Source organism: Lithobates pipiens, unplaced genomic scaffold (assembly GCF_037356315.1).
Source record: "Lithobates pipiens isolate NorthernLeopardFrog02 unplaced genomic scaffold, aLitPip1_a1.2 Scaffold_10, whole genome shotgun sequence".
In the NCBI taxonomy this organism is placed as follows: domain Eukaryota; kingdom Metazoa; phylum Chordata; class Amphibia; order Anura; family Ranidae; genus Lithobates; species Lithobates pipiens.
The window spans coordinates 103,780,620-103,798,164 of NW_027507686.1; the positions used below are offsets into that span (position 1 = coordinate 103,780,620).

At 45.1% G+C, this 17,545-nt stretch overlaps 1 protein-coding gene across 3 annotated transcripts in view; it reads right to left on the reverse strand.

The window, feature by feature from the left end:
- CCS (copper chaperone for superoxide dismutase) overlaps positions 1–16,785 on the reverse strand; it is a 341,687-nt gene extending 324,902 nt beyond the window's left edge. For all 3 annotated transcript variants that reach the window (XM_077457073.1, XM_077457065.1, XM_077457058.1), the window contains exons 1-2: positions 16,625–16,785; positions 6,585–6,657 (exon numbers count right to left, since the gene is read on the reverse strand). In XM_077457073.1, coding sequence (XP_077313199.1) covers positions 6,585–6,657; positions 16,625–16,660 — 109 coding nt within the window. In that variant the 5' untranslated portion in view covers positions 16,661–16,785. The remainder of the gene's footprint in view (positions 1–6,584; positions 6,658–16,624) is intronic.
- Positions 16,786–17,545: the final 760 nt, after the last annotated feature.

The following is a 17,545-nucleotide window of genomic DNA, read 5'->3' on the forward strand; positions in this document are numbered from 1 at the left end:
AAAAAAAACATTTAGAAGATTAAAAAATTAAAATTACTAAATAAGGGCCCAAATGTGCATTAAAAAAAAAAAGTCACAATAAATTTTGCTTATCCCTAGACATAAAAATGGAGAATTGGCTCCGTAGTGTGAAACATAATGATACTATGGGGGAGATTTACTAAAACTGGCACACGCAGAATTTGGTCTAGCTGTGCATAGTAACCAATGAGCTTCTAGATTTTATTTTCAAAGCTTAACGTATAACTAAAAGCTAAAACTTTTTTTTTTTTCTGTTTTGGATGGAGTGGAGAGGGATTAGAAGAATTGTCTTAATTCCCTTCATTTACAGAGATTTCCTCTCACTTCCTGTTTGGTTTTGGGACAGGAAGTGAAGGGAAATCTCTGCAATGGGAGACAGATGGGGAAAGAAAACAAAATCTAACAGGGGTTATAACCCTCCCTTTCTCTAACAAAAAAAAAACAAAAAAGGTACCAGTTACTTACCGGTAGCTGTCTTTCTGGGAAATCTTCCAGGACGGCACACCTGAGATGAGAGGCTCCTCCCTACAGGAAACACAATCAATCGACAGCTGTTTTAAGTCTCCACCCTTCCCCTTAATCCTCAGTTTGTAGAGAAGTGACTCCTGAACTCGGTTCACAAGGGAAATCATTCCTCATAGGCACTCACCTTCTAGTGTTCTACAATTTTCCCTCCTCCAACGGGCAGGAAGTAGGCCTGCCGTCCTGGAAGATTTCCCAGAAAGACAGCTACCGGTAAGCAACTGGTACCTTTCTCAAGTCATCTACCAGGGCGGCACACCTGAGAGGATAAACCTCAGGCCTACCTTAGGGTGGGGCCACTGCAAGACCCTTTTGGTGAACCTTGGTTCTGCAGTGAGCTTTACCTCCACTCCATATGCTCATATGCTTGATGAAGGTATCTTAGCTGGATCATGCGGCTGATCTGCAGGTCTACTCCACAGATGTCCCTGCCTTTTCCGCTTCGGATGCAGTATCTAGGTGGAATGGGCTCTTAAAGATGCAATCAGAAAACATGTTAAACTTGTAGGTTAGCAATGTTGCCTGTCTCACACATCTAACAACCATGGCCTATTGTGCCTGTAGGTGCTACTTAGAACCACTAAAAAGATAAATCAGAGACCTGTGTTGTAAGACAAGGACACTACATTAATCAATAAGAGGGCCTGTCTTAACACTACCCTGTTCAGGGAAATAAAACTGGAAAAAAAGGGGGGGCCTCTGACAGACAACCTTTTTTGTTCCTTTTTATCTTTACGTCAGCAAAGACTAAAGGGAAGCCTACTAAAGGGTAATAGAGTAACAGAAGCTTGATCCCTGGGTTTAAAGGCATGCCCAATCTATGGCTTTACTTCCGCCTGAGAGCCTACTTCAGGAGATTAAAGTCCCTAGCAGGAGTAGACTACCCATATTGCTACGTCTAGTTTTGCTAAAAGGGCAAAATGAAGGCCATGCATCGAGCTGAAACCTATTTGATTGAGTATACATTTTTATACTTCATCCTCAGGCCCTAATACTCCTCTGAACAGAACTCTCCAAGTTCTTACTAAACAGGGCGATTCATTATTCCCTTCCTCCATTGTCCCATAACCCTACAGGGCTTTAACCCTAGGAAATGGTTCTGTCATCCCTAAATGTAAGGGGTCGAGATTTTCTGACATGTGGCATCTGCAGCCCGAACTCATGGCCCCTTCATGGAAAAGAAGACTGAAATACAAAAAGTTAATACATGTATTAATATCACAAATAAAAAGATCATAGATCATGGGTATGGCACAATAGATTTAGACAGAAAGGACACAAGCATAGACAACAATGTTGTGTACCTGAGTGTGACTAGCTAAACCGATATATAAAATATGGGAAGAGACCCAAATCTGAACCTCAATGTAGACAAACAGTCCTCACAGTCTGGTTTTCTGATGTGCTGCCAAGATGTAAAAACATTAAGACACAAGCAAACCCTAAATGCTGCGTATTTCTTTAGTGCAGCTAGCTAGGTCATAACGGATATATAAATACAGAAAGGACAGGAACCCCCTTTACTGTTGCGTTTTACTGATGTACAGCAACACAAGGCTATAAATATAAAGACAGAAAGACTCAAACTTCTATGTTGCGTATTTCTGACAAACCACCAAATACAGTTATAAGATCAATATGAACACCAACTCCCGTGTTGTGCATTTCTGCTATGCCACAGGGTAAAATATGGAACACAAGACAATCCTTTCTGTCATGCACTTCTGCAGTGTAGTTCAGATAGAACCAACACTGAGAAAGGACACAAGCAACCTGCAGCATTGTGTTTTTCTGAAACAGAAAGCACCAACAAGCTTCAATCTTGAGTATTTCTGCTGTGCAACAACATAAAAGCAGACACTGAGGAAAAAGACAGACCGCCTTTACAGCTGCAATCTTTCTGGACTGCTGCAAAATAAGACAATAACGCCATGATGAGTATTCCTGCTGTGTAGCAAAACCTCAACCAGAAGGGACAGATAAGCTTAGGGCTCCCACACCCGTGCAACCCAACCTGCGACTTGGGACTACAAGACGCATGAGAAGTCATACACTATGGCTTCCAATGGGTACCATTCGTGTCTGTGGGACTCCAGCAGTCCCCGATTCCTGGATCCACAGACCTCCAGATTACACAGGTCGCAGGGAAAAAATAGCAATTTTAAGGTCGAATAAGTGAGGGGTCCCCAATGCTCTGACTCCCTGGAGGAGTGCAGCCAACAACCCCCTGCTGTGTATCCCCAAGATGAAGAAAGGTAGATTAATGAGAAACACTGCTCACTGCTGTGCCCAATATACAAATGATAAGGCAGTAAATATAGCACATACAGGACACAAACATTCAATCTTTGTGTATGTCTGATGTGTAGCAATATACCAATACTGAGCAGAGATGCCAACATCCTCAATGTGTCTCAGCTAAGCAGCAAAAACAAAAATCGGAAAAAGACAAGCAACCTTCACTGCTGTGTCCTTTCTGATATGCAGCCAATAAGGCAGTATATGCAGGGCATAAAAAAGGACAGACAACCTTCAATCCTGTATATGTCTGATGTGCAACAATATAACAATTATGAATAGAGATAGCACATCCATTATGAAGCGATTTGGCCTTGCGACTCAACATGTCAAATCGCATGGCTAAAATCAGCACGACACCACTTTGTGGTGCTACGTGGATTACCAAAGGCAGTATATGTACGATACCTGGCAGGGATTCAATTTGTATTTCTGCTATGTAGCCCAACAAATTCGAACCATCAATTTTCACTGCTGCCTTTCTGATAAGGCAGTAATACAGGACACAAAACCCCAAAGACCTTAATCCTGTATATGTCTGATGTGCAACAACACTTTGAATAGAGATAGCACATCCATATTGAAATGATTTGTCATGCGACTCAACAAGTCAAATCGCATGCTTAAACTCGGCAGCCATTGCAGTTAATAGCACTGTCTGAATCAGCACCACGCCACTTTGCGGTGCTGCACCGATTACCAAAGGCAGTATTTGTACTACCCCTAGCCCAGGTTCAATTTGTATTTCTGCTATGCAGCCCAACAAATCAGGACCATCAAACTTCACTGCTGCCTTTTTGATAAGTAACCAACAAGGCAGTAATACAGGACACACAGCCCCACATACAGACCTCAATCTTGTGTATGTCTGATGTGCAGCAATATAACCATTATGAGCAGAGATGTCACCAGACTCAATGATGTGCATTTCTGCTGTGCAGCACAAAACCAGAAAGTACAGACCACCTTCACTGTTGTATTTTTCTGATCTGTAGCCAAACAAAGCAGTACCTTTAGGATATAAAGGACAGCAAACAAGCTTCAGTGCAGTACATTTCTGATGTACAGCAATATAGCCCTTATGAGCAGAGATGTCGCAAATCTCAATGTGTATTTCTGCTGTGCCACAAAAACATCTCAGCAAGGACAAACCTTCACTACTGAGGTCTACTGGTGTGCAGCCAATGAGGAGTCATGGTCTATCCCTTTATGAAATAACCAACAGGCAATTTATTTCATAGGCATAGCCTGGGCTGTAGATACTAAACCTTCACCACCAGTGAAGGAACAAATCCTAAAATGGTTGGAAACCCTACTATAGTAGTTGTTGTCCTACCTAACTCCATAGACTGAGCAAACACTAGCCAGCTCATACCCAGGTGGGGCTGATTAGCAACTAAAGTCTCAATGAGCCCAGCCCTAGAGACCAATTTAAAGTGGAAGTAAACTCCCCTATCGCTTTCAGCCAAGGAAGCTGCCATCTTTGCCTCTGTTTAATCCTCAACTGCTATGGTGCTGCACATATGATTCGTTATGACACCAGCCATTGGATGGTTTGATAGTTTGGTTGAGAGCACAGCCAATGTGCAGTTATCATTCCCGGCATTACTTTTTTTTTTTTTAACTGTTTAAATCGATGGGTTTACTTCCACTTTAAGACAGCCTCTAGAAGAGGTGGTTACCAATTTAGCCTGGGGGTAAATAGCTACTTGCAGGCTTTAAACAAGCAATTATGTAGCTTTTGCATAGGTTTGCACAGAAAATCCTCAATTAAAAAGGATGCAGGAAGCGATCTATGGTGAATCGCCTTTAGATCTGCCACTGAGTGTATTGTAGGCCAAACCAACAAAGGTTTTTCTTACCTCCTACACTATAATATAACCAGTGTAAAGGTGGAGTGGGAGGTTGGAGCTTATGAAAGTTACCTATAGCAAGCAACCCCCAAAAGGAGGATCTGTCACAAGGGAACCCCTACTGTGCCACACAGAAGCTTGGTCCCTGCCCATCCTTGAATGTTAGGTCAGCTTTTAAGCATCTTGAAGCAACTTCAGATTCTTAGCAGCTGGGCTAATGGGACCGGTAACCTAGTGCACCTGCTGACCAGGGGAGCTTCTGAATCCACCAACCACTGCCCAATTAATAACTTGTTCAGTGGCATACCTGGCCTGTAAGTAACTTTGTATCTACCAGGTCCCCTCTGTACGCTATATTCATCCCTACTAATGTACCACATCTGGGCATGTAGGGAGAGGCTGGCAACCTACCGCTGCGATAACCACAGTGTCTCTGCTGTAAGAGGGAGCTGTGACTGGTGGTTTTAGCAGTGGCGTCTGGGCTATTTGTATCCCGACCCCAGGTTCTGCACTGCACCAGTCAGTATGTACACGGGCAAGGGGAGCAATGGCCTACCTACCCCTTTCCCATCTGAGGTGGTTTAGGCACACTCGTTCCTCTGCACCACCTGTCCACCATACAGCGTCTCTGATGTAAGAGGGAGCTGCGGCTGGTGTTTTTAGCAGAAGCTTCAGGGCTATTTGAATCCAGTCCCTAGGGGAGATTATCTCAAATGCCCAGAAACCATCTGGCTGGAATAGGGGATCTTGCAGATAAATTCCCAAGGCAAAGGAAAGTACTCACCGTTGTCGTCTTCCCCTTTTGCCACAGCCAGCAGGCTTGCTTTTCCATCCTTATGGTCCACACGCAAGGAGGATAGCCGCCAAAGTGCCCCCCCCGCAACTGCTGTCCCCATAGAGGGGGGCAATGCCTTCCGTTCCTCATTCCCATCTGAGGTGGTTAAGACAGACATCCACCGTAGTGAACTGGTGTCCCCTCGCTCTAGCGAAAGGAGGATGTGGGCGCCTGCTCCTGCTGACTCTCAGCCTTCCCTCCTGGGTAAGAACGCCGCCGCCATTTTCCCAAAGTTTGAAAATGACGCAGGTGCTTGTTGCCGCGCCCTCTCCAGCAGCCCACGCGAGCTACCGGGGGCCCAGGAGTCTGGGAAACGACCCCGCTGGAAAGAACCGATGGTCAGCACCCCCGTCTGAACAGCCATCTGGACAGGTAAGGAGGGGGGACAGGATAATGGCCCCTGAAGTTCTGTGTACACCACTGTACCCAGGGTCCTTCAGCTCTCAGGGGTGCTCTTCCAATTTCTGCTACCCCCCCCCTGAGGAAAAGATAGGGGAACCCACCAGGAAGGACAAGAATAGCCTACCAGAGGCTTCCTAAGCTTGTGGTCTGGCTCCCAGGGGGAGACCACCAGCCCCAGGCTTCGGGTCATTTGGGAAAAAAAAAAAAAAAAAAAAAAAAAAGTTTCGCTGTGTAGGGAGAAACACAATCAAAAACTGAGGATCAAGGGGAAGGGTGGGGACTTAAAACAGCTGTCGATTGATTGTGTTTACTGTAGGGAGGAGACTCATCTCTCAGGCGTGCCGTCCTGGAAGATGACTTGAGAACAATTGCCTATAGTTCTACTTTAATTGAACAATATAATGTTAGAAGTCGATTGGTTACTATGCACATCTGCATCAGATTCTGTGTACCCCAATTTATCCAATCTCCCTCTCATTCCCTGTATGTACTAATCACACCTGCAATTTTATGGAAGTTAACTTTTGTTTATGCTTTATTTAATCACATGCTCCGTTTGCATTACCCAGATTTGTCACATGTTTACTTTTAGCACCAACGCCAACATACTTTTAGCACAGCTATATAAGGAAGGTAGGCTTGCTGCAATTTACCTTGCACATTTTGTAAGGAGCTCTTCACTGCATCAATGCACTTTCCACAAGTAATCTGAACTGCAAATTCCAGCTGCCACAAAGTAAGAAAGACATAAAAAAAGAGTTAAATGCTCAGCTATTGCTAAATGTATACAGCCCAGCACTCTTAGCCCTTGTACAAACGATCGGAGATTCCGACGGAATGTGCCCGATCGGAGCGTTGTCGGATATTCCGACTGTGTGTGGTCTGCATCGGACTGTTTCCGTCGGAATATCCGTCGGACCAAATTTTCCAACTTGCCAGAAATATTTTCAGACAAAATGCTCCGAACGGACATACTCCGATCATGTGTAGAGGATTCCGATCGGACAAAGTGCCACGCATGCTCAGATCAAATTCCTACATCAAAGCTATTGGCTACTAGCCTGAAGGTAGTCCCCTCATAACGAAATTACGTCATCACGTTCCGAATGATCGGATGTTCCGACAACTTTGTCCGACCGCGTGTATGCAACAGTTTCGGACAAGATCCGTCGGACCAGATCACAAAATCCGACGGATTTGGTTGTCAGAATCTCCGACCGTGTGTACAAGGGCTTAGTATTCTGAAACTTACAGTGGTTGTAAAGCACTGACATGAAATATGAACAAAGCATATCCCTCTATCGCAGGGGTAGGCAGGCAACCTTTGAGTGGTAGAGATCTACCTGAACAACATGAAAGATCAAAGATCACCAGGTCTAACTAAATAGTAAAGAAAAATGTAATAAAACATATGTCACTGTAAAAATATAAACTTAGCCTACCATAAAATAGGACAATGAGGACAGTGGAAAGTTTCAGCAGAGAGTGTGAAGAGTGTCAGCAGGGCAGTGGACGGCATGTGGAGAGTGTCAGCAGGGCAGTGGACGGCATGTGGAGAGTGTCAGCAGGGCAGTGGACGGCATGTGGAGAGTGTCAGCAGGGCAGTGGACGGCATGTGGAGAGTGTCAGCAGGGCAGTGGACGGCATGTGGAGAGTGTCAGCAGGGCAGTGGACGGCATGTGGAGAGTGTCAGCAGGGCAGAGGACGGCATCAATAGTTAATATATTATTTTTTACAATCAAATTTTTTCAAAAAATATTTTTTTTTATTTTTAACAACCCTGTTGGAGGGCTTTGGTGAAATATCAGAGGTCTAAATAGACCTCATCATACCTGGACAGGAGGGGCTGCGGGGGCAGCATTTATTAAAACCCATCTCCTGTAATTTCCTCTTGCAGCAGCTGAATGCAGTTGGAAGGGGTAGAAGGAGAATCTACTTTCAACTGCTGCAGGAGAAAAAACAAAAACAGCCAATCTGTTCTATGAAATGCTGTCCTCGTCAACCCCACCCCCAGGTGCGACAGGGAGGTACAAGCTATGCCCATGCCCTTGGCCACTGCAGCTGAAGGGGGGGGGGGGGGTAAAAACAGGGCTCAACTATGGGGCTTTAACGCAAATGAGTCCTTACTGTCTTGAGCCCCCTAAAATAATAAACTCAGAGTTTTAAATGCTATTATGCTTTGTTCAGTCTGCCCTGAAAAAATGAATCCAGGAGAATCCAATTTCAGACCACAGAGCTCTTCTCCCTCTCTTACATACACTGCTAGTCCCATTCTGCATAATACTAGCAGGAATGAGGCAGAGTGCAGTTGATATCCTGCAGCCAGAACTACAGGAGGTATCTGCAGCACCTTGATCCTACCAAGGCCGTGGACACCCTTCACGGCTTGCGGCGGCTCAGCTGCAACTTAAAAAAGTAGTCCCGCTACTCATACAGGCAGGGCTGATGATAAAGCAGTACAACTGGTCCTGTTGTACTGGGCTTGGCCTCATCAGCCCAGCAGGGGGCCGAGAGGGTTACGTGACAAGGGTAGTAGGAGCAGGATTTCTGGGCCAAAAGGCAGCTGTAATTTTGTAGGTTGGGTGGGCATCCACGGGGCAGTTAAATTACGGCATAGCCGCCCACTTTTACCATAACCGCCCATCTGAAAGGGACCCATTTCTTCAAGAGTTGCACCTATTATTTCTTAGCACCAGGTGTTTGTTTTCTATAGGTTTAAATACTTACGGACCTTTCCAGGTCCAAAATTAATACTGAAAAGAATTAAGGGCCAAGTTCAACTTTGGTAATATATTACACCCTTGAGGGGGCGTGGCCTGACCTTGGCTGAAGATGGCAGCATAGCTCGATAGCTCCCGCCGACGAGAGGAAAACTAACCCGTTAACAGAGGCTTAAATCTCCTACGAGTCCCTCACAACATGGGCACCTCGTCCCGCAGCTCGTCTACCTCCAGATCACGGTCTCCGAGAGACGAGGCGAGCAGGATCTCGCAGAATATACCGGAGATGTTCCGCACTCAGCACGGCAATATGGCGGCTTCACGAGGTCAGTCACAGAGAACAAGCTCTACCTCAGACCCTTCCCCGCAAGGCCCGCCATCTGAGGGCATAACACTCACCCCTCATCTACAGCCTAGCTTACATGACCTCCGCTCTGTAGCAGCGGACATAAAGGTAACGCTTACCTCAGCCCTAACAACCGCCATTTCAGACTTGCGGATAGATCTACAAGCAATGGCGGGAAGAGTTCAGGACGCAGAGAAGATCACCGCTACGCATACAACTGTTATCAGAAAAGCCTGTCAGGTAATTGACACCCATACATTACAGCTTCGGGATCAAAACCGCCATCTGGAAGACCTCGACAATAGGGGGAGAAGGCACAACCTTCGCCTCCGAGGTCTTCCAGAATCCATAGAAGCTGAGCAACTTCACAAGGAAGTAACAAGCCTGTTCAACGCCATCTTAGAACAGCCTCCGGAATCCCCTATCGGGATGGAGCGCATTCATCGTGCCCTGCGTCCAAGACACAGAGAATCAGACCCACCCCGAGATGTGATCTGTTGTCTGATTGACTACAGGCAGAAAGAAGAAATTCTTCGCAAGGTGAGAGCTTCAACTACCCCAGTGACTTACAAAGATACAGTGATTAACATTTTCCCAGATCTATCAACCATTACTCTTCAAAAGGAGGAGGGAACTCCGGCCCATCTTGGAAGTTTTACGTGCGAAGGGGATTCCGTACCGTTGGAAGTTCCCCTTCGCTTTATCAGCCACAGCGGGAGGTAGATCTGCTATCCTACAGGTTCCTGAAGATATCAGATTTTTTTTGTGAAACGATCGATATCCCCCTCACTGATGCACCAGATTGGTATGCAGAATACCGTCCACAAGCAGCCAAAAGCGGATACGCCCATACCGAACGGATGGAGTTCCAGGAACAAAGATCCAGAAGACGACGCTCACCTTCGGATCCCAGGAACACGGACGTGAGAAACGACGCGACCTTAAGAGAGAGCCCATCGAAGGCTCCACATTCCAGAAGAGCCCGAAGGGATCGCTGAATAGGATTCGCTTCGCTCTCTCTCACACGCTGTTTTTGATCACTTCTGTTCTAGCTTCTCTTAGCAACTTTACCTTACGAAGGTTTCCCTATTTGTTGCCCAAAAGGAGAGTGCACACTACTAACCTGACCAAGTCCTGAAACAATGGTTTAGTTTTATGACATTTGACTTTCACTGCCCTCTACTGCCCTCTCTCTCCCTATAGACCAGCGTGACTAAAGCGAAGAGACTAGAGACTGAACTGCACCCCTTACACGCTCTTCTCACCCAACCAGGGAAGAGGGGGGGGTGAAAGTTTTTGTGGTGTAAATCTTATTTGTAAGCTATAATATACTTCCAGTCACCTTATTCCTTAGGCATTTTGCTCGCTTTCCTGACTACTCACATTTAAGGTTATCAGATGTAAAATCTCCTCTTTTCCACACGACCCTTCACACCCACACAGGGGCTTTTTCTTATTTTCGTAATAACTGTTACGCCTCTCAACAGTTGTCTTATATGAAGACACTCTGTTTTCTCTCGTTCGGCGGGTAGAACCTTGATAAATACCACCACCTCTGCAGCCGACTCGAGCTAGTCCCCCACGCACAGTGGTTACAAGTCAGCACACTCTACGTGATAACATCTTAATTGAGACCCATTGTTGGTTCCGGATACCAGTGCTTTAAACCAACCACCACTGGTGGACAGGATCAGCAAGCTGGTTCTTGCTTTTCTCCGGAGTTTTGATTAGCGTACGAACAATACGCTCTCTACTGAGTAAGTTTTTCTTACGACCTCCCACCTTTCATCCAAACCAGTATTCAACTGTGTTTAGAAGAAAATCTTTTTTACGTTCGGCCCTGATCGTATCTTAGATCTATAGTGTAGTAAAGATCTACATTTGTAAATTGACTGACCCAAACAGATAGTGTTTATTTTCATAAAGATTGTAACATTCCAATAAACTCATGATGACACGAATACACAGGACCAAAACCCAAGACCTAACTAAAATTATTTCCTTAAATACTCAAGGGTTGAATATACCCGAAAAAAGGTCCCAATTGTTATTCTCTCTTCAACAGAATAAGGCCAATATAGTATTTTTACAAGAAACGCACTTCAAGTCTTCCTCCACTCCAAAATTAACGAATAGATATTTTCCCACTGCAATACACGCCACTAATTCGACCTGTAAATCAAAAGGGGTCTCTATCCTGTTCGCAAAGCATTGCTCCTTCCACATTGAGGACACCCTCCGGGATCCAGATGCACGTTTCCTTTTTGTCAAAGGTACACTGTTGGGCAAGCGTGTTACACTGGCAAACATATACGCCCCTAATACTGGTCAAGCACCTATTTTCGCATCAACCATGAATAAGCTAACAGATTTTCAGGAGGGGGGTCCTCGTTGTGGGAGGGGATTTCAATGTGCCGCTTAACCCGATACAAGACTCTTCGAACAAAACCTCCTCTGTTCCACACAAAACCCTGCGCAATATTAAACTACGATTGCAAGACCTAAATTTACATGACTCATGGTGGACCCTCAACCCACAAGAATTAGACTACACGTTTTTTTCTTTTCCACACAAAAGACACTCCAGAATAGATTATTTATTCCTGTCGCAGAGAGATCTTCCCTGTCTGGTTGAAGCTACCATTGACCCTAAATTCATTTCTGATCATCACCCAATCTCCATGACTTTGAAACTTTCAGATAATCCTCCTAACACTCCAATCTGGCGATTAGACCCTTCCCTTCTTACTGATCCCATTATCGCGGCTACAACAAAGGAACGCCTAGTGACTTATTTTGAAGAGAATGCCTCCCCTGACATCTCCCCCATGATGTTATGGGAGGCACATAAATGCACTATCCGGGGGGCTTTCATAGCTGCGGCGGCTAAACGGAAAAAAGACAGAACTGCCCACCTTTTGTACCTCACAAACAAGATTAAAACCCTAGAAAAAGCGCATAAATTGTCACAGGTAGAAAACTCTATTCCCAAACTTATTGAGGCCAGACAAGAGCTATTAAACTACATATCCGCCCGAATCAAGAGAAACTACATACTCTCACGTAAAACCTTTTACGAATTCAGTAATAAATCTGGTAAGCTTTTAGCCAGAGCGCTCCGCAAACAAAGAGCTACCAACTCAATTCACCAGTTAAAAGACAAAAAGGGGAACACGATCTCTTCCAATCACCAAATTGCTGAACAATTTGTTCACTTCTATAAGAACCTATACAACCTGAGTGATACTCACCATTTACCAATGAACACACAACGGACACGACTAATTAGAGAATTTTTACAACAATATGGCCCTGCTCCTATAACTCCCGAAACAGCCAATGATCTTGAGGCCCCAATATCCTCACTTGAACTGGATACAGCCCTCAAACACCTAAAACCAGGCAAAAGCCCTGGCCCAGATGGGTTAACATCTGGGTACTATAAATCGTTTATTGACATCCTAAAACCACGTTTCCTAGCGGCATTTAATTCTTTTTCCACGGAAAACCCTCCACCACGAGATCTACTGACAGCGCACATCACGGTAATTCCCAAACAAAGACGAATCGCTAGTTTCGAACTATAGACCCATTTCCCTATTGAATGTAGACCTTAAAATTTATGCCAAAATTCTAGCTAATCGTCTCTTGCCTCTCTTGCCGGGGCTGGTCTCACTGGACCAGGTGGGCTTTGTCCCGGGGAGGGAGGCAAGAGACAACACAATTAAAGCAATTAATATACATAATTGGCTGTCCTCCTCCAAAACTCAAGGATTCCTCCTCTCCTTGGATGCGGAGAAGGCATTTGACAGAGTGGCCTGGGATTATATGCAAGAAACCTTACAGATTATAGGTCTACCTAACAAATTCATTTCCCATGTTATGGCACTATACACCTCGCCGAAAGCCCATGTTAGGGTGAATGGCCACCTGTCGGATGCCTTCTCCGTATCCAACGGGACTCGTCAGGGTTGCCCGCTCTCGCCCATTCTATTTGTTCTCACGTTAGAGCCCTAACTCAATCGTATCAAGGCGAATATTGATATAAGAGGTGTGTCGATGGCAGGTACAGTCCAAAAGATAGCAGCCTTTGCTGATGACATCCTCTTGTTCCTTACAGAACCACATATTACGCTACCCAACCTCCTCAAAGATCTAGACTCATTTAAATACATCTCAAATTTGCAAATAAATTTTAATAAATCAGAAGCGCTTAATGTATCCCTTAGCAAAACAGCGGTAGAGCATTGTCAAAGAAATTTCCCATTTAAATGGAACAGCTCAGCTATTACGTACTTAGGCATTAAGCTACCTTCCAACATTAAGAACCTATACTCACACAACTACCTTCCTTTACTCCAGACCATTCAAAATGATCTTCAAAAATGGTCCACGGGCATCTTTTCATGGTTTGGCAGAGCCTCGATCGTCAAGATGAATATCTTACCCAGAATGCTTTACTTATTACAAACGATCCCCATTAAGCTCCCCGTGGCCTTCTTTAATTCATACAAATCGATCTGCACACAATTCCTATGGAACGGAAAAGGGCCCAGACTAAGCCACGATAGACTAGCAATACCTAAAGCAAAAGGTGGTATAGGCTTCCCAGATATAAGGAAATATTATTGGGCTTGCCATCTATCCAGAATTGTGGATTGGAAAGTACATATCGCTACGAAAGCTTGGGTACATCTGGAGAACACACTTGCACCTATGCCGACGAGACATCTACCCTGGTTGGATCAGAAACACATCCCCATGATCTGTAAACAGCACCCGTTAGTAGCACCTACTTTACATGTGTTTCGATCAGTATGCCAAACACAACATATCTCGTCTCACCGCAGCCCACTAACACCTATCAGACATAATCCAGACTTCCCAATTGGTCAATCTGAGTCATTTCTCCGTTCCATATGGCCACACCCAGAGATACTGGCCCGACACTTTTTCAACAATGGAAATCTTTTAACGAGCTCAAACATACCGTGCACAGACCCCAGACGACCTATCCCTCAATGGGTATACTTCCAAATTAGACATTTCTTAGTCTCCCACCAGCATCAACCAGACTTTGCTAGATCACTCACTCCCTTTGAATCTCTCTGCGACACGATGGAACCACAAAGACACCTCATATCTAAAATTTACACTCTCTTCTTCGCGGAATGTAATCCCAGATCTCTTAAATCCTCCGGCAGTTGGGAATCAGATCTGGACTTGCATTGGTCAGAAGAGGAGCGGGAAGCCATATTCTCCCATATCCACAAGGGATCTGTCAATGTATCAGTCCAAGAAAATGGTTTCAAAATAGCTGCAAAATGGTATAAAACTCCGTCTCAGTTACACAAATTTTTCCCCCCAAGTACCCTCTACATGCTGGAGATGTTCTCAGGAAGAGGGAACTCTCCTCCACATTTGGTGGTCATGTCCCCGTATCCAACCCTTCTGGACAGAGGTTCACCGTCTCATTTGTAAGATCACCACCCTCCCCATTGATTTTTCGCCAGCACAACTACTTCTTCACCATACCTCGATTTCGAGATCGAAATACCAAAGATCACTGGCGCAACACCTCATTAATGCAGCGAGAATGTGCATCCCGGTTCTATGGAAATCCAGTACCCCACCCTCCATCTCAGATTGGTTCCATCGCATCTCCAAGGTAGCTGAGATGGAAGAACTTATACACCAAACGAAAGATTCTCCACTAGGCTTCTGGAAAATTTGGGCTTGTTGGCATCATTTCCGACACTCATCGGAATACGCATCATTACTCTCCTAAGTCCTGGCATTTATATATTACCTTGTACCATTTTCTTAGGGCCTGTACCTAAAACATACGCCCCTGGCTAGTAACATGTTTATTAGTGTCCTTTCATTGTAAAAATACTCAAGAATGTGAACATCTACTATCCTTGATATTGGGTTAATCTACTACTTTTCACCTTTGTGTTTATATACCTGTAGAGTAGTTTAATGCTCTATAGTTAGTCAAGTTATTTCAAAGTATTGTACCATTCTGGGGGATTTTGACACCTCATAGTATTGTCACGATTGAATGACTTGTTGTGTACCTGATGTACTATACTTCTGTTCATCATTCTGTAAACTACTCATACCTTTTTCAATAAACCTTTTTTGGAAGAAAAAAATATATATATATTACACCCTTATTTAGGGTGTAATACTTTACTGTGTGGCACCTCCTCTTACCTCTCCTCCACAGCTACTGTCACATTTTAAAATAGCCCTGCACAGCCACATCATTCGTTCACAGAGATCTGTGAATGAATAAACTACAGGCAGCTTGTAGTGCTCAATGGACTGCAAACATGCTGATCAGCACACTCGTAGTCCATTTACTCTTCCTGCAGCTTTGAAACCAACAGAGGAAGGGGCACAGAGCTGAAAGAAGAGTCTGCAGCAAGGATGAGCTCAGGCGTGTTCGCATGTTCCATGTGCAGAGCCCACCAGGAAGTCGGCGCAGCGCTTCGCTAATCACAGGCAGTGAGACATTTCCCCCCATGTGCGGCTGCAAAGATCGGGCAATGTCTCAACGCCTGTGATTAGCACAGCACTGCGCCGACTTCCTGGCGGGCTCTACACGTGGACCATGCGAACACGCCTGAGCTCATCCCTAGTCTACAGAGACTAACATTGCACCTGTGATCAAAGGATCCTGGGTGCAATGCTCTGCAGGATCCTAAGAAAAAAAATAAAAAATTACCAGCAAAAACGCATTTATTAATATTTTTTAAAAAGGTGAACTTATAATTAAAGCGGAGTTCCACCCACTTTTAATACTTTGTCTTAAAGGAAAGACCACCCCTCCAATCGATTTTGGAAAATTATTATTTCTTTTTTTTTTTTTCCCCTTCTTACCTTCTCTGAAGTACTGAGTGTAATTTCGTCCAAGCTCTCTTCTCCCCCGCTGCCCTCTGGGACCTTTGTATATCCTAGAAGATGGGGCCATTCAGAAAGCGCTGCGCGACTCGCGCATGCGCAGTAGGATACCGGCAGTGAAGCCTGAAGGCTCTAATGTCGGTTTCCCTTAGTTGGAATGGTGGCTCCTGCACCCGATCAGATGGACCGATGGGGGGGGGGGGGGGGGCAAGTGACCTTATTAAAAGTCAGCAGCTACAGTGTTTGTAGCTGTTGACAAGAAAAAAAAAAAAAAAGTCTGGCCCTCCACAAGATGCTGTTGTGGCATGTGCATTGGGCAAAAATGGGGTCAAGACAGGTGGTGAGGAGGCATTACATACCCTCATCGTCCTCAGTCAATCACCTCTGAAAAAGCGGTCTAAACACAGATCATCTTTCAGAGGTGCAGCAGTTTTTGGCATGGCTCTAAACCTAGGCTACTGGTGCTGTGCCCCAACAGAATTTGACAACACCCTTTATGAATTGCCCAGTGTATAGCTACAGCAAACCTTTGCTGGAACCCTGACCTCTATCTAATGGAAACGCTAGAAATGAATAAGAGGCGCCAGTGTTGTTTAATCCGATCTTTAGACAGTCATTCGTACTCAAAATAAACACTGGTTACAGAAAGCACGCCGATGATCACTATAAGTCACACAATGACCAATAACGGCCGCACATGCAGGACAATTATATATACCTTACACGACACGCCAGTATGACCTGACCGGTCCATGATGGTCGGCTTCACTAGCCGACAACCTTTGAACTTCACTTTTCACATGTCATGATGTCACAAAACGAGACGGTGTTTCGTCAGATTAGATGACCCGTCAGAATGTGTAACGGAAGTGATGTTCCGTCGCCGCTGTAGTGTCATATTTTGCTGCCTATCACAGGATGCTGTGGAAGTGACGTTGCCGCCAGAAATTGCGTACTGCGCATGCGCGATGCGTTCCAAACACTCGCGCCGTGCATTCCAACATAGTTTCGGCAATACAGTTCAGCGAAACCATCACATAATGTTACGGTGTAGTGTCACAGTTTGCTGCCTATCACAGGATGGTGCGGAAGTGACGTTGTTGCGTACTGCGCATGCGCAATGCGTTCCAAACGCTCGCGCCGTGCGTTCCAACATAGTTTCGGCAATACAGTTCAGCGAAACCATCACATAATGTTACGGAAGTGATGTTACACACAACACAAACACGGGCCACGTTGTTGCGTACTGCGCATGCGCGATGCGTTCCAAACACTTGCGCCGTGCGTTCCAACATAGTTTCGGCAATACAGTTCAGCGAAACCATCACATAATGTTACGGAAGTGAAGTTACACACAACACAAACACTGGGCCGTTCGTTACAACACTAATACTTCCCTTGTTACCTAGTAGGTTTTGCATTGCTGGGACTTGTAGTGCCTATCCTGAGCTACATGCTTCAATGTTCAGTGTCCTCATCCTTATCCCCATGCTTCAATGTTCAGTGTCCTCATCCTTATCCCCCAGCTTCAATGTTCAGTGTCCATCCTTATCCCCGTGCTTCAATGTTCAGTGTCCTCATCCTTATCCCCGAGCTTCAATGTTCAGTGTCCATCCTTATCCCCGTGCTTCAATGTTCA